General features: G+C 46.8%; 6 protein-coding genes across 6 annotated transcripts; 3 read left to right on the top strand and 3 right to left on the bottom strand.

Annotated features, from left to right (window-relative positions):
* The first annotated feature begins 833 nt into the window (after positions 1 to 833).
* On the top strand, positions 834 to 3,444 carry F4822DRAFT_374196 (S-adenosyl-L-methionine-dependent methyltransferase). Its single transcript, XM_051456311.1, has 7 exons — positions 834 to 1,646; positions 1,715 to 1,838; positions 1,891 to 2,014; positions 2,087 to 2,442; positions 2,494 to 2,595; positions 2,680 to 3,062; positions 3,182 to 3,444. The coding sequence occupies exons 1-6, from the start codon at positions 1,473 to 1,475 to the stop codon at positions 2,991 to 2,993; spliced, it is 1,194 nt and encodes a 397-aa protein (XP_051310592.1). The 5' UTR covers positions 834 to 1,472; the 3' UTR covers positions 2,994 to 3,062; positions 3,182 to 3,444.
* Positions 3,386 to 5,137, top strand: F4822DRAFT_374273 (uncharacterized protein). The gene is made up of 4 exons (XM_051456313.1): positions 3,386 to 3,972; positions 4,028 to 4,217; positions 4,271 to 4,322; positions 4,379 to 5,137. The coding sequence occupies exons 1-4, from the start codon at positions 3,777 to 3,779 to the stop codon at positions 4,892 to 4,894; spliced, it is 954 nt and encodes a 317-aa protein (XP_051310591.1). The 5' UTR covers positions 3,386 to 3,776; the 3' UTR covers positions 4,895 to 5,137.
* Positions 5,138 to 7,405: 2,268 nt separating this feature from the next.
* On the bottom strand, positions 7,406 to 7,782 carry F4822DRAFT_416348 (uncharacterized protein). The gene has a single exon (XM_051459336.1). The coding sequence runs from the start codon at positions 7,720 to 7,722 to the stop codon at positions 7,480 to 7,482; it is 243 nt and encodes an 80-aa protein (XP_051310590.1). The 5' UTR covers positions 7,723 to 7,782; the 3' UTR covers positions 7,406 to 7,479.
* Positions 7,783 to 8,790: 1,008 nt separating this feature from the next.
* Positions 8,791 to 10,974, bottom strand: F4822DRAFT_433354 (amidase; the record flags this gene model as incomplete). Its single annotated transcript, XM_051461825.1, has 7 exons — positions 8,791 to 8,966; positions 9,023 to 9,157; positions 9,230 to 9,304; positions 9,372 to 9,576; positions 9,644 to 9,691; positions 9,745 to 10,587; positions 10,693 to 10,974. 7 exons carry the CDS (start codon positions 10,972 to 10,974, stop codon positions 8,791 to 8,793), a joined length of 1,764 nt encoding a protein of 587 aa, XP_051310589.1.
* Positions 10,975 to 11,288: 314 nt separating this feature from the next.
* Positions 11,289 to 12,024, bottom strand: F4822DRAFT_374148 (uncharacterized protein). Its single transcript, XM_051456310.1, has one exon. It carries the CDS (start codon positions 11,884 to 11,886, stop codon positions 11,488 to 11,490), a length of 399 nt encoding a protein of 132 aa, XP_051310588.1. The 5' UTR covers positions 11,887 to 12,024; the 3' UTR covers positions 11,289 to 11,487.
* A 758-nt stretch (positions 12,025 to 12,782) lies between these two features.
* Positions 12,783 to 14,576, top strand: F4822DRAFT_374042 (uncharacterized protein). The gene is made up of 3 exons (XM_051456309.1): positions 12,783 to 13,367; positions 13,439 to 14,227; positions 14,278 to 14,576. Exons 1-3 carry the CDS (start codon positions 12,951 to 12,953, stop codon positions 14,368 to 14,370), a joined length of 1,299 nt encoding a protein of 432 aa, XP_051310587.1. The 5' UTR covers positions 12,783 to 12,950; the 3' UTR covers positions 14,371 to 14,576.
* Positions 14,577 to 16,929: the final 2,353 nt, after the last annotated feature.

Genomic DNA, 16,929 nt, shown 5'->3' with positions numbered 1-16,929 from the left:
AGGAATGGTTCTTAAGCAAATGACTCATCCATTTTGCTCCACCCGAGTCCTACTTGGCGAGTCAAGACCGAAAGCCACGCAACATACGCAAAGACCCCATCGGAGAGAAACCAAGCGACGGTAATCGCGAACAGAGCAAGAAGACATCCCGACTCGACTTCAAGTCTGATCTTCTTGCTGGAAAGGGGGGGCATGACGCGAGGATTCAATAGTTGGTACGATTCGATGTGGACCTATTCCCCTATAAGGTTAACTTTTCAAGGGGCCACTTATATGCAGTTGCTGGAATGGTAACCGAGTATACCGCGATTGCATCACTTGAGTCTATAACTGGGCAAACTGTCGAGCCTAACGAGCCAAACTCCAGTACCTAGTCAGCATATATTTCGGGTCTATGAGCATCCGATATCCGTTACGAGCGGCAAAGTGTGCCGTGCGAACCACAGATACGCACTTGCAATGTCTAATGGCTGTCTCTAAGTAGTCCTGCGGCACGGCCTCAACGATATGGCTCAGTCTCGAGGAATTGCGAATTCATTGCTGTCAAACGAGGTGACCGCGACGACCAGCCCAAACCATATCCAGCCAGTGTAGCATCTCCGTTGACTATTCGAGCAAAAGGTCAATCAGTCCGTGTCTGAGGACTACTAGCAGGCGAAAAGCCCTTAGTAATGGCAACGGTAACTACCGACATAATGGCCGGAAGCCACGGTCATACCTCAGAGACCCCACCAACGAGGGATTGCTAAAATCGTTATCTGGCAATCCCCGACTCATCCCCACGAACAGCGGGTGGGTGGAGGGCTTTCAAGAGACTTGAACTCATACGAGATGACGACGATGGAAAAGGGTTTCTAGCCTTAGCCCTGCGAATACTATCACGAAGAGGGGTTGCTCATGGGTGTTTTGCCGGGTTATACACGCCCTGGACCTTCGGGCGTGACGTAGTAGCCAAACCATTGTCAAATTCGTTGACGAGGGAAAGGATTGCTTTCATCGAATCGGAACTGGCGCTCCGTTCGAGAGGGAGACCCAAACTTCCAGAAAACCCAGGATATCAAATTAGGCTATCATGATGCGATGCTGATATATCTTCACCACCCTTCACAAGCAGGGAGAAGCCCACACACGCACGATCATCACTGATTATGGCATTTGAATTAATGGGACTCCCATATAAACCGAATCACACTCGCATGAACGATCGACTCCGCAGTGAAAGTTATTTCATAACGATATACTTATTGGTTTCCCAACACATATAAAAAGACGATGTTGGTTACTGATATCTGATTTCGACCTATCACTGTGGCCGGGTAGGTTATATGTGCCGCAGACGCGCGTTCTTCACCCCAGCGGCACATGGAATTTCGCATCGTTCGCATAAAGCTATAAACACCAAAGCTTTAGCTACCTAGTAGCATCGGAGATATTCTGCAGCTTCCGTTTGTCCTTATAGGACTCCTCTCATCATGTCTTCAAAGGGAGAAGTACTCCAGGGTGCATTGGAACTCACCAACACGCTACAACAGCATGCTGAAGAACCGCTGACTGAGTCAGAGAGGGTGAGCGCGCTGAAGACGGCTAGGGGTCTTGTAGCATCCCTCGAAAAAACAGAAGATGCCGTGCTCAAGTTGGGTTATACGGTATGTTCCCCCAAATGCCACCCACACCCAATCGCGTGCCGCCATAACTTACAGTTTCCTCTTCGCAGCCTTTGGTATGGATGGTAATTCGGATTTTCGTTGAATTGAATATATTCTCGATCCTATCCGAGAAAGATGAGATATCTGTGCGGGAATTAGCTCAAAGGACGGGGGCCGATGAGCTTCTGCTAAGTGAGTTTCCCGTATTACGAAGTAAAGCGAGCGAAGCGTTAATAGAGTGCAGGACGTCTCTTCCGAGTGCTCACGGCCTCGAACTACGTTGCAGAAAAGGGTCCTGGCATATATGGACCGACAAAATGGACCGAACACCTAAGCAAGAGAACCACTGAAGGGACGGTTAGATGGATGTGAGTACTCGAACGCTATGTCGTTTGATGATAATCAAGGCGCGCGCGTTGACAATTACTTTTCTCCGTTAGCTACGATATCCCCATGCTAACGACAGCCCTTGCACCATCCTGGTTCAAGCAGAAGGGCCACCATAACCCACTCGACCCGAAGGACGGCGCCTTCCATAACGCCTTCGACGCTAAGGGTATCGAGATTTTCCCGTGGCTGGCCAAACCAGAGAATAAGCGTCATTGGGATGATGCGAACACTTATTTTGAGGGCGATAGAGGAAGTCGCCCTTCGTGGGTTACCTGGTTCCCAGTTCGCGAGAAGCTTCTTTCTGGGGACATCGACAGTGAAGCCCCACTCTTGGTGGATGTTGGTGGAGGTAGAGGCCATGATATTACTGAATTCGAACAACAATTTCCTGACGTAGCCGGAAGGTGTACGTGACACCAAAGCCCCGTTCAATGCGATTGCTGACTCGTCGTCCCAGTGGTGCTTCAGGATCAGCCGCCTGTCCTCGATACTGCGACTTCGTTATCATCGCGAATTGAGAAACACGGTTTGAATTTCTTCGTTGAGGCGCCTGTCAAAGGTAGGATTCACATTTCCCATATTCAGATTAGATAATATCGTCGATCCTTGTGCCTGGGATATAAGCTGAATATTGGCCAATTAGATGCTCGGATTTACTTCATGAAGTTCATCATCCACGACTATGACGATGAGAAATGCCTTCAGATCCTAAAGAACGTTAAAGCTTCAATGAAAAAGGGTCACTCTTATTTAGTCATCAATGACTTCATTCTCCCCGAAGTAGGCTGCGAGTTGCTTCCAGCCATGTGGGATTTGTTGATGATGACCGTTGTTGCTTCAATGGAGAGAAGTGAATCGCAGTGGAAGTCCCTACTCGAGGCAGCGGGGCTAGCCATCGAGGGCTTCTATCAGCCACCTGGAGATGGACAGGGTATCGTGGTCGCGACGTTGAAATAAGTGGCTTGAGAAGAGCGGGCTAGGACTTATACTTATAAACTACTTCCTAAGTAGGACAATATTCACCAGGTACGTCGGATGAGTTCCTATTTACATTAGGTGTAGTTCAATTCTATTTAACGTAACTAATTCGTTCGGTCAGTCTTGTTAGTTTAGGTATAGTCAAGCTGCTAATCCTTTAGCCTTAGCGCTTACAAGCCATTCTTGGCAGGTCTATGATGGCCTCATCAACATGTTTTCCTATCTATTTAAAGGTTAAGTTGAAATTGGCCATCGACCCAACCCATGGCATGTTGGAGCACCAAAACATCTCAGCCGCATTTGCTAGTCCTTTATAAGCTAGAAGAGTGGATTTCTACCCAAGTTTTGGAGACGTCTAATAAGCTTATGTAGTATCGCGAACTAGGGTTATTGGAATACCAAGAGAATAGAAGACCCGCCTCATTGGTCTGGTTCGTAGCCGCACGACAGGCCAGAAAGTGTAGAGACCCGACTTGCGCAGCCCTAACGATACATCTCCCATCGAAGAGCCACTCAGCTCCTCGCCCTCTGAGTTGACGTTACCTTTTGTGCCAGGGTGGAGGAAGTCCTTCGTAACTCCACATGGCATGTGTAAATCCCACAGGTTTTCGTTGCTACCCATGTGCGGTAGCAACCGTTTGATTGACTCCACGGACTTCTCTAGTTAGCTTTCTTTTCTGATTTCTAGAACTCTTGCCCAAAGCTTTCTTCTGCAAATCGTCAAGTTTGCGACAACCTAACTGTACAACTCATACTGTCACCATGAGATCATCACAATTGTTAGTCGCCGTGACGGCTCAGCTCATGGCTGTCTACGCGCAGACTCCAACGGTTGAAGAGAGCAATTTGGTCGCTGCAAGAACCGATTCAAGTACGGCGACAACGCATACAGTCAGGGTTGGGCTACAGCATGACTTCCAACCAGACACGATAACGGCAAACATAGGTGACATAATTCGTAAGTCGAGATAGCTACCCAAAGCTGGATCGTCCTCTAACCGTTTCCACGATAGGTTTCAACTTTTATCCTAAGAACCACTCTGTCGTGCGAGCAGATTTCAAGAAGCCATGCATACCATGGGAATTAACCAACGACCCCTCCGAGAGCTTCTTTAGCGGTCCTATAGAACAAGACACATTACAGAGCCCGATTCCGAGTTGGGATTTGAGAGTGAATACAACAGATCCGGTCTTCTTCTACTGGTAAGTTCAAAGCAAGCTGTCAAAGTGTGACCATGAAGCTGACAAATCGAAAGCTCTGCGCCTGACTCTTGTATCGGATCGAAAATGGTTGGCGTTATTAATCCGGTATGTATCTTATACCTTAATAAGAGAAGATATAATCGCATCTAACTCCCATATAGAATGATACATTTACATTAGCTATCCAAAAAGAATTTGTCAACAACTCGACTTTTCAACTCAGCCCCGGCGAAGACTTCCCCGACGAAGGCAGTACACCGGATGATGATTCAACTTCGGGAAATGGGTCCGGAAAGCACTCGCTGTCGGGCGGGGCTATCGCTGGAATCGCAATAGGAGGAGCCGCCGTGGTCGCCATCATCGTCGCCCTAGTCTATTTGTGTGGTAGGAAAGGTGGCATCGAAAAAGGATATCGACGAAGCAAAGTACCGACTACCATCCCGCCACAGATGATCGAAGCCAATTATTACGATAACGGCACCAAGAGTCCCCCGCCTATGCCTTCGCCTTACTCTGTTACGTATGCGGAACCATACAGATCAGCCAGTCCAACAGCTTGGGGTTCGCAGATGGGAAGCCCTCACAATTCGTACATGGGCCACCCGAGTCCCGGGTACGCGCCTGCACCCTACGGTCCTGGTATGCCAGGACACGAACAACAACACTTATATGTGTAAGGAGAAACCTATTACATCCTTCACCTCTATAAATTCCTCAAAGTCTAACATGTGAAATAGTGAGGCGCCAGATACACAGAAGCACCCAACAGGACCACCTGTAGAACTTCCAGGAAACTCGAGTCATTAATCAATTGCATTAATCACCAAGAACACTCAACGGATATATATAAAAATTCATCTATTCAATTTGTTTCATAGCACTGCTTTAATAGCCCAATGGCTAAGCAGATACCGGCAAGGTTACATTAGCATGGCGTCTAGGTTTTGTTGATTTGAAAAGGGTGTGCATCGTGGTTTAAGGCACGGTGTTGGCGGAGAAGAAAAAATGAAGAGGGTAGAACTGCACGAACAACGTCTTTGCTCGTGAGACTGGGCGTGATGTATCAGTTGATATCATTAGACGAGGTTAGTATCCTTAATTTGAGGAGTGATATATGTAAATAGATTCGCATCTTTTCATTCAGGGTCTCTATAATTGAGTACCTAGATTCGTGAAATTACAGTGCTGTTTAGCGTGTACCTAGGTAGGTATAGGATGCTCCATCTCACGAAACCCCGCCACACACTCGGTTCTTTATAGTGGGCGTCGCCCCCTGTTAATAGAAGCCTAGACACTTGGATGTTTTGACAATGTCCTAAGTACGAATTAACTCAGTTAATACGAAGTAGCCACACAAATAAGTCTAGGAAAGCATATTAAAACTCGGTGGGCACCTAGTTATATATAGAAGATCCGAGAGATCAGATGATTCTTATAACGTCAATTGCGAATCGCCGAAGGGGTTGGAATAAACTCCATACATTTTATGCCCTAAAAGCTAGCGACATTTGATAACTATAGCGCATTTGGAACACTGTCAATATCCGCCACTTCGGCGCTATCGTCCACCATAACTTAGGGGTTTTTCTCTTCCATATAGCGCTCTCAGAGGCTCTAGGATCAGTTGGTAGATCACTAAATTTTGAAGCAATTACCTGTATCTATACCAAGGTATCCCATCACACATCAAATAGTACCTACTTGCCCAATGTTGAGGTAAGGTAACTGAATCATCTATTTGAAATACTTCATCTTCCTAGCGCGCCAACAAGATAATGCTTTACTCGATTTCGCAGTTTTTCTGTTCGGATTGCTTTGAACCCATGCGCCTCTTCATATACTACCCTATCCCAAGCCCTTGCTTAACCTCTTAACCTTTATGCCGCCATACTCCCCGCGGAGTAACTTCTAGCGTACCAGGCTCTATAGCGAAATTCCGTGTGTCCCTCTTGAAACTACACAACACGTAGTTTATCGGCAGGAATGACAAGTAGAAGCGCTACATCTAGATATTCCTCGCGTATTCCATGCCGAAATATAGTCTCTGTTGAGTCACCTAAAACAATTAGGGTGCTATTAAAAGTGTCGACAGAATCCGAAGCTTGCGACACTTCCCGGGTGCTAAAGCCTTCTATAGAGGTAAGACAGGCGGGGTAATCCGGGAGGTCTATAGGCGTTTGATATAACTAATGATACTAAATGGCACCACTCCGCCATGCGCAGGGTCACTCTTATTTATGATGGGGTAGAGGTATCCAGGTGCTGTCCAAGCCATCCATAAACTTACCCAAACATAGCCTAAGATACGCCGAGCACGTTTATGTCTTGGTATTACGGGAGGTGCGTAGGTGAGAATCATATCCTCGATAATTATCCCTAGTGGTTGGATACAGAAAAATCGCAACGCCCCCGAGTCGTGGATGGGTATTCCTATGTACCTATTTTGAGAACAGCCCGTGGATGGAAACTTTGGTTATGGTATAACATACCTACCTGGAGAGAAATCGATAGCAACATGCCATATACCAGATATGAGGAATATGACCCAAATTCGTAAAAACCGTACCAATCTGGTTCTCCGTCGTAAGTGAAGTATGTTGTGCAACAGGAAATTGGACATGCTACGAAGCCGGTGGGTATTGGTCTGATGCCAAAAAGTGCTGAGAGGAATCGTTAAGCATGAAGGAAAATCCCCAGTTGAAGTAGCGGGTAGACCTACCTCCAGAAGTACCTCAGGCTAGAGATTTCCGTGATCGATCCATTAAATGGCGGCTAGTCTGCAGGTACGCTTAGACCTACCGCCACACAGAAGAAGGCTACAACGCTGTAAACACCACGTTGGAAGGATATAAGGCCAACACCTAGCCCAACAGCGGCGAAAAATCTCATGACGAGTTCCTCTATTGACACATCGTGAATTCTAGAGAGTAGCCCGATCTTATCCACCGAGTAAAACTCAACTGCCGTATCTGATGATGAATCCATGTCTAGTAGCAGGTAGCAAACTCCTATTGTAGCTGCCGTATGACTAAGGAACCGTGCTTTGGATGAACGTAGGCTTCTTGTCAGTGGTGGAACGTTTCTAACCTGGTATGGTGTATTGATGAAACGTCATGAAAAGAAGACAGAAACCGAACTTCACTCGGGACAGTATTCCAGACAAGCGAACCCGCTTTGGGCCCGCCTTGAAGGTTTTACTTAGAGCCGCTGATCGTGTGGTTACCTTTACCGAGTCATCTACAGGGCCCCGACTTTCGTAACCCTATGGGCTGAGAATGACGGCATCTAGATAATGAAAGAATGAAGATAATGTATATCCGCCCACGGCCGAGGCCCAGGAACTCCTGCTAATGTAGTCAGGACATGTTAGAAGGCAATGCCAGGTCGATAAACCCAATATGGGAAGTATAGGTATTCGCAGTGGAGACGAAGCGGGTGTAAACCCAAGGATTAATGCGGTGAGCAAGGCTACACTTAACGTGATTAGTAAAGGATGATAGTCCATGTTGATCGTCGATTAGCGAGAGGTCAACCAAGACAGTAGGTATGTTGTTGATCTGTCAAGGGAGTTGGTGGAAAGAGCAGTGGCAATTAAATGTAGAATTCCAAGTTGTCTTTAAGGGCAAGGTGCTACTTATAACTATTGCTAGGTAATACCTAGGTACTTCTACAGCAGGGTGCCAATTAACTCCCTTACTTCCAACCCCTGTTCAATTGGTGATTGGAAATGTCGGGATAGCTGAGATGTTACCAACGGTCAAAGTATTTTATAGCTAGGCGCTACGTTTTCGCTTTTAATAGATTCTAGATCCGTTTTTCTAAGGATTATCGCTAAAGTTGGAGCATAAACTGGATTCATTTACGCAATTTGGCTGCAGTTCTACCTTGAATGATACGTAGCTCATCAACTCGAATATAAGTCGCTCCAAAACTAAGCGTAAAGTTGTTCGCATCCTCAACAATATGAGGTAACTCATTCGATTAGTAATCGGGTGCGCTATATCATGGAAGATCATCAGTATCTCCTACGAGGGCTTGGAGTGTCATCCGAGTTGACCAGAAATCAGTAGCTCAACACTTCGTTTCATTCAGAAGTTTAGTGATGCATCGCGGCTTCGTATCAACAATCAACGAGTTCTCCGATCGAGCATCGCGCCTTTGTGGTCATTCGGTGAGCGAGCTCGATAGGCAAGTTGATGCGAAGCGCCTAGAGGTAGGGGCTGCTGCCATTAAGCGATGTCTTCTTCACTAAGCAATAGTTGAACGAATAGCACTCTCTTGGTCGATTGCTGATGGTTTTTCTTCTAATCACGCCTTGGATATCTTCTGGCAGTCGCGAATCTCGGGACGGATGTCGCAGGGTAACCCGAGTCCTCCTGTGATGGAAGCGGCCTAGAGGGAGAGATCAATCATGGCATTCCTTCATGTGGATAAGTACTTTTTAAGTCAGCACCTGTGACGTAAGTTGGTATTATCTTATCGTAAACCACCTAGTAGTAAATGAAGTTTGAAGAAGCTTGACGGGGATTTTCATCAGGAAATCAAAGCTTCATTTTACCTCATGCACTGCGTACTAAAGCCGAGCTGAGACCCCAACGCCACTGGCGTTTTTCGAACCTGATTGGGGATCCTTCGCCTCCTCAAGCGCTGCATGGACAATTTTCGCAATTGCCAAGGCCTTTTCCTCTTCAAACTTGCGAGCTACTATTTGCACGCCTACCGGACCTCCGTGGTAGATGTCGGGGTCATCTGTGTTATAATTAGTACAGGAGTCCTGATCTACACGATGGTCTGCCATAGCTTACAGGCTTTCCAATTCTTCGCATCTTTCCTGTTCAAAGGCCGATATCCGTGATCAAAGGGATCAAGATTCTTATTAGCTCTTGTGACAGGAACCACCGATACACTGTAATTCATCAAGTTAAGCGCTTCCGTGTAATCTAAACTGTGTTAGCATGAACTCATCGGGAGGGATATGGTTAATGTAGATCTCGGCCGAGTTCCCCACTTACTTAGGTGGTAATACCTTCCAGGAATAACTGCTGCATGAGGTGCGACAGGCATTATGAATGCGTCAACGATCTGGCCTGGAGGGGGGTTAGCATACGCCGATTATCTATACGCGTATACCTTAGGTAATTGTTCACGACTTACCGTCGTCGTTGGCAGTCGAGTTCCAGTAATCCGAGTATTGTGCTTCAAACTCCAGTCCCTGGGTGGTGAGTTCTTGGAACTTTAGCAATTCCATCGGTGGTCGAAGTGTCATAGTAGGAGTGCCGAGACCCGAAATCACAGGCTCCCCAGACAGCTTCAATTGCTTGTGAATGTCCTCCCCGCCATCTGCCGTTATGATGGCCACCTATACCACGATCATATTAATTATGCAATGAAATCATTCCAATGCACCTTGATAAGAAGCCACTTACATGTATTCTATGGGCAATATGATGCGAAGGTGGCTCCCATTTGACGACCTAATCATCACTTTCAGCTTGAAAATCATGATACGCATGTCTCATATATGTACCTTGTGACCGGCAGCTCTCACTGCATCAATAACCATATGTAGACCGCGAGCCACTGGAGGATGGGGATTTACAACTCCGTCCGTCCATAGAACGCCAAGTTTTAGGGGTGCGCTACCTCGTTTAGCGGTGCCATCAGCATTAGATCTTCCAAGGTATGCATCGACAATATCTTGGCGAAAAGGCATGGGGGTAACAGCAGGATCCCGAAGCCATGGTTGAGTCGATAACATGGACTTTAGCATCAACTCAATACCGTCAATCGATGTACTTAAGAATCCGGACGCCATGGGGTAAGTAGTCTGTCCGCCATTGGTAGTAGCGACATCTCGACATGAGAATCTCCCAGGTGTTGGCTTGATACCGAAAAGACCATTGAATGCAGCCGGGATCCGTATAGATCCGCCTATATCGGTACCGAGGCCAACTGTACTGCCTCGAAGAGCGAGAAGCGCGCCCTCGCCCCCAGATGAGCCGCCGCAAGATAAATTCCGGTTGATCGGGTTGAGCGTCTGGCCGATCATGTTGTTTTTGGTCTCCACGGAGAAAAGTCCTTGTGGCGCACTTGTCTTACAGTAGAGGATAGCCCCCAGCGAGAGCAATTCGGCAACCATTTGGCTTTCGACTTGGTGGATCTGGCTCGGACTTTTGATACCTACATTACTCCCGATCCATCCCACATACCCGGTCGTGGTGTCTTGTCCTTTTACGTGAAATTGGTCCTTTACGCTCACCGGCAGGCCGTGAAGTGGCCCGATAGTTGTACCATTTTTGGATTGGTATTCGTCAAGTTGTTTCGCACGTTCTAATGCTTGGTCAAAGAATATCTCATGCAGACAGTTATTCTATATTTCCACATGGAGTCAGAAATGCTCATGTACCGAATAGAAGATAGCGGATGTTCTAGCAATGATTATGCGAAATCGGAACCAATTGAGAAACGAGCTTACAATCTGGTGTGCGACCGCAGCAGTTTTGCAGAATGCAGTGGCCACCTGGAGGCTCGTGAGTTTCCTCTGTTTAATGGCGCTGACGATCGGCACACTGTCCATTGATACGATAGATATGTCTTCCGGAGGAAGGAATCGCTGGATGAAGGGTCCAGTCAAATCCCGCTCCGCGGAAGCCTTCCTGATGTCATTGGGACTCAACCTCCATTCCGGATTGATTTTGGTGAGGATATTAGCCCGTTTGCTCGCTGCTTTGGCCTGCCAGGTCTCGGTGTTCGTCATTTTATTACAAACGCAAAAGATAGGGGATGTTGGCGTTTTGGTGGCTGGCTGGAAAGTGGAGGTGAAGAAAGATAAATCAATTAGGTATTGGTCTATACCTCGGTATCGGCACTGAACAGTGCCGTTTTAGCCATATTCGTGCGATCCCCCTCCTTGTGTACCCCTGCATCTCACTCTCTTCGAAGTACCTAAGCAGAAGAATATGATGAGCTTAATCGAGTTCAGAGAAATGAAGCAAGTGCTTTCACGCAATATTCAACTTCATCATCGGCACGCCGAACCGATAACTCTGAGACTGTAGCTAGGAACTCTCGAGATGTAGAAAGCTACCTAGATACCTAAGTGGGGAGCTGAACAACCAAAGGCGTGGAAGTTTGCTACGCGCGACCAACGCGTTGAGTTCACAACAGGATATCCCCCTTTAACGTTAACAAATCCCCATGCGCAGGAAATTTCGGGCCATTCAATCAAAAGATAATGAGATGGCAATTAACACAATATCGTCTCGAATAGTCATCCCATCAGGCGTCCCCCGTCCAAGTAACCCCTACGATAGCTACAACCTTCCCCCAAACGCTCGAAGAACTCGATCTCCCTTTCCTTTTCCCACATCGGTCGTGATAGCTTCCATAGTGTGGCATAGTACGGCTTCGTCAGTTGCTTCGTTTCGAACCACTCTCTCGTTGCGTTCCATATCTCAATCAGCCGGAAGCGGCCAGGTTGTTCAGGGTCTTGGAACACGTCGAAGAGGAGGCACTCAGGCTCGAGGGCGCACGCAGCCCAGACAGGTCGGTGGGCAGCTTTGAACTCTTCTATCATCGAAGGCTTGACGTAAAAAGTGACAAATAGAGTCAGCTGGGTCTCCTGAGGCATGGTGACTGTTAAATAGTGATTGGTTTCTCTCGGAAACATCGGGTTATTCCTAGGTAGGATTATTTCGACTCACAGAAGACAAGACGGTCAAGTTCTTCAAGCTCATTATTCGCATCACTGTTGGTAACTCTTCATATAGTACCTAGGTAGATGCGGCGTTAGGGCCTTAGTTTCGGATTTCGGCTATAACATAATAGCATGGCTTAACAGCGAAATCTAGGCAAATACTGGAGTTCTTGAAGTGAATGTTAAAATAAGGATGATAATAACTAGAATAAGGCTTTTGAGCCGCCATTAGAAGCTCGACCTCAGTCCATGGCCATTAAGAGATTTCCCAGGCCAACTCCCAAGTACCCTTTATCCACAAAGTACCCAGGTATTACCCGACGAGAATTGAAACGATATTCCAGAAGAATAAAGCCTCCAAGACGAATCAATGAGGCCATTCTAGCTAAGTACCTAGGTACCTAGATAAGAGCACCAGCCCGGGAAATATACGAAATATCATGAGTCTACAAACCTTGAAATGCACGTCCATGATGCGAGCATCCTAATAATTATATCATATAATGGGGTTTATTAGGCATCCGTCGAATAATCGACTCCCTTACAGAGTGTGTGGATGTGCTGCCTAGCAATGTATGTGGTTGATCCAGAAAAAGCAATGTTGAAAACATTCGAGCTGTCCAATTGGCCAAGTAAGATTTAGCATAGTTACCGCTCATGAAACATAAAAGGGGGTTAGATGATACATGCCTCCTAGGCATCTACCCGCGGTACTATGGCCGTACCTAGGTACCAGCTCTAAATCAGCACATAAATATCTACAGCGATGACTCGGTAGGTATCCAATATCTTCCTACCTTCCCTAGAGCATCATATCATCGAAAGCTACAGTATACACAATGTCATCACACACAGTATCCGACTCAGGCCGGCGGGAGGCCAGCCAAGTGAAACAGCTTAACGAAGCCATCTCGGATGCATTGGGTTCGTTCGTGGCGAGCAGGTCTTCCACATTCACTTGTGGAGGTTCCATCCCTATCGTGAGTGCCCCCTTAGCCTAGTACTCGGTATATCTCGCCTAACTTCGCCCCTCACCCATGAAGAAGAGTCTCGCTCCTGGGGTTGATGGCAAGACAAGCTCAGCTACCAAGGAAGGCATCCCTCAGGTTGAGATAACTGGGTTAAGTTCTCCGCCCATCACCATTCGCTGGGATTCAAAAGACGGCAGTGTGACGAACAGAATTACCCTTCCCATCGTTGCTTCCAATGAGGATAGCCAGACCAGGTTCACTGCTCTCATCAATGATTGCCAGCCCGCCAGTTTTGGATATAAGGGCAAAGATATCCTCGATAATAACTATCGCAAGGCTACAAAGCTCGATTGTTCGGCCTTTTCGACTGACTTCTGCCCGTATACACTTGGAATTATCGATACGATTGCTCAGGTACTCCTCCCAAATGCGGCGGATAGGGAGTCTAGGACGGGTGTGCGAGCTGAGCTCTATAAGCTGAACGTTAGTATTTCAAATCCAACCTTCTTTCTCACGTCAAAGGTGTACCTTAACTAACTTGAGAGAGAAACAAGTTCTACTCAGCACCTTCCGGCTTCTTCAAGGCACACGTCGATACCCCACGCTCCGAAGCGCAATTCGGCTCGCTAGTAGTAAGTCTTCCATGCCATCATGAAGGAGGGCAGCTGGTCGTACGCCACGCCGGGCACAGCACTACCTACGACTGGAGTACTTCCAAGACCAAGACAGAGACTGCTCAATGCCAATGGGCTGCATTCTACAGTGACTGCGAGCACGAAGTTCTGGAACTGACTGAAGGTCATCGATTGACCCTTACATACAACTTGTATGGCGTTCCGGGCGTAGGGCAGCTCGCCGGGAATAGTCCCGCACTAGATGTCTCCAGTCTACCGCTCTACCAGCAAGTTAAAGCAGCCTTATCTACGCCTGATTTTATGCGCGGAGGCGGCCTCCTCGGGATTGGCTGTATCCATGCGTATCCACACACGAGCAAGGCGAGCCAGGCATCGCTTCCCGGTATCCTCAAAGGTGCCGACATGGCCGTCTACACCGTCTTCCGTGCTCTTGGCCTCAAAGTACGCGCCAGGACTGTTTTGGATGATAAAGAAGCTATTGATCGACTATATATGTGGGGCGAAGAAGAAGATATCAAAGGACCAAAGAAAGATGAGTCTCTGAGTCGTATTGGAAACTGGGGCCCTATTAAAGTTACTAATTCCGGAGGATGGGAGGGCGATTTTTTGGATGACGTCCTCAATGAATTCTCTCCACAGCGGCCGACAGTCAACTGGCTTACGACGCCACGAGGACGGCACGGGGACACTGGATACGTACATTTAACCGTAAGTCCTTTCACTAGTAATATTTCACGAGTAGACCCTAACAGTACTAGTACGGCAACGAAGCTGGTATCGAGGCGATGTATACCCACGCCATACTGCTAGTCGAGGTTCCCGACCGCGCCCTTGAAGTTGCAAAGGAGTAGGTAGGCACTTAGATGGATAGAAAATGGTAACCGATAGAATGGACTCAACGTGGTAGCTTAAGATTGATTCGTCTAGTGGTTGCGACTTCTCGATATAGTCGATAAAGGACTAATAACATGGTATAGCATGTAGCGGATCTTTAAATACCTCTTCGTGAGTGCTATATACCCAAATACAATTCAATTTCGAGGGCCTGGATTTTTCTATGATGGGAGAAAGATTGGTCTCACGAAAGTCTCCGATTCGGTGATGAGATCAGTTAATATTTCCGCATTTTAGAATATTCATATAACCTTCTCATTTGTGAAGAATATCTAAGTAGATACCCCTATCTAATGCCTTGGTACAAAAGAAAGAAGCTACATCCAGTAGAAGATAGTCATAAGTCCTAGATCGACGATGCCTTGCGCAACTAGAAGGCGAGCCGAGGTTGATAGTAACTATGTAACTGTCATGGGATATGTTGCCACGATTTAGAAGTGTATTTTTAATTACGTAATGTCGGACAGGCCGTCTTTGGACAGTGTAAATACGGGTTATCTCAAGAGTGCCTTGATTGTCTGCCTTGACTGACGCCACCGAACGGTGTTCCCTTCCCCCCCTTAAATGTCCACCGGTAATTAAGTTGAGGGATTAGACCTACATGTATGTACCTATGCGTTGTCAATGATAAATTATTACTGATCGATTCTGATCGTTAACGATCTCACCGCTATTGTGTATGTAGTGATACGTCGGGTGACTTGTATTGAATATTTGATCAATTGCTTTGTTCCCTCCTCATTTGGCGTGTGGCGATGATTCGGAAGCGGGATGTGCGGGCTCGAGTCGATGGCCTGCAGCAAACAAGTAAAACGGCCACAGAAAAGAACATCCACCCCATGAAGGGAGCCCTCAATCTTGGCAAGTTGACAAGCTGCCTACCTAGACGGATACGATGCCCCGGGGAGGATTGGGGGCCAAGTAGGTATAGCAGAAATATGACCCGCTACAGACCGCGACCGGGATGAAAGTGCTATTATGATGTGCATGTGTCGTAATCTTTCGTATTAGACAATATTGATATGATATTGAAGGCTGTACTATGCCATAAATGAACCATTTCATCACTGTTCGCCGATGGTGAAGCCGGAGACGTCCGGGGCGATTTAGCATTTCTTGCTGATTAACCGGTACGGGACGCTTGTGGAGATCATGGAGAAGTAAGCACGGAACAAGTCAAGATAGGGTACCTGAGTACAACGTCGCATATGTTTCTTTACACATATGTACACAGCCACCCATACAAGCACTTTAGCTGCTTAGCCTCACCAATTCGACACGCTAAGTGGACGTTTCAGGCTGCATGCGAGTGAAAAGATTGGATCAAAGAAATCTGCCTAACCGTAAGTACATACCTAGCTAGTTTATAGCTAAGAACCCGGGTAACCTGAGCTATTATAGCTAGTATAGCTAGTATAGGCTCTGGGTAATTGGTTAGCTAGCTGGAGACTTAGGAAGGTAGTGTAGGGTATAGGGCTGAATCGTGAATCTAGTAATTTCCATGGGCCTCTTTTTAAGGCAGGCTTAACCCTGGCGGGAAGACAGGATCTTTTCCCTTGCGATATCGTCAACTTCCTAGAATGACGGCGAGAACCGATTTTGCACTTTTCAGCTGGAACGGGTTCCCTCTCGGATTTTTCACAGGCAGCTTTTGACACTTTCAATTTTTGTTGGGGGCCATGCAAATCCTTTTGCTTTTTTTCGAATGACGAGCGCTGCAGATAGCAGAAGCGAAATATGGTCAATTGTGGACCGTGGCACAGATGCCGTCAGCACTTTTACATTTCCAAGAGAGATGGGGGCGCTTCGCCTGCCGAAAAAGACGATTCTAATAATTATTTACACCTCGGATGTAAGTGAAGGTGCTGACGCAGCGTCGCCTATGTTGTCTGCGTGTTTGAATAGGAGTGGTACGAATGATTTGGTGTGTCAGCGAATACCTGTTCTATTTCGTTTCATTTCGCTTGATGCTAAATCCGAATAGCCAAATCTGCTCAAATGAAAGGAAGGTTACTATTCGTACCATTCGTACCTAGGTATCTATATACAGTACACCTATATACACAGAGTGCATACGTATATGTGTACTCACATATATGTACGCGTAAGGGAGAGAGAGTCCGCTTTGACATTTTTTTTTTCGGTGAGTTGATACTACTATGTAACTAATGGCAATCATCAAATGTATTCAACCGGTTGTTGCTGTTGATAGTGGTGCGTATTGAAAAAAATAAAAATTTGAATATTAATAGATTGGGTGTGCGGTAAATTTCGCAAAAGTCCGGAAGCGAGAATTGGGCATCGACAAGCGACACGGAGGTGAAAATCCTTCGTCATGCAACGGGTCTTGAGCGTGGTTTAGCTGAGCTGAAGCACAACTAAATGCTCTGTGCAGTCCTCCTTTTTTCCCTTTCATTTCCCTGTCCGAGGTAAGAGACCTATACTATTAGACACATTGACATTTACTTACCTGTTTTTTTCCTCCCCTCTTCTTCATGGCATTATCTCTTGATGCC

The sequence above is a fragment of the Hypoxylon trugodes genome, assembly GCF_022578975.1.
Source record: "Hypoxylon trugodes strain CBS 135444 unplaced genomic scaffold F4822scaffold_9, whole genome shotgun sequence".
NCBI classification, from domain to species: Eukaryota; Fungi; Ascomycota; class Sordariomycetes; order Xylariales; family Hypoxylaceae; genus Hypoxylon; species Hypoxylon trugodes.
This window is presented reverse-complemented; position numbering and strand designations above follow the sequence as displayed.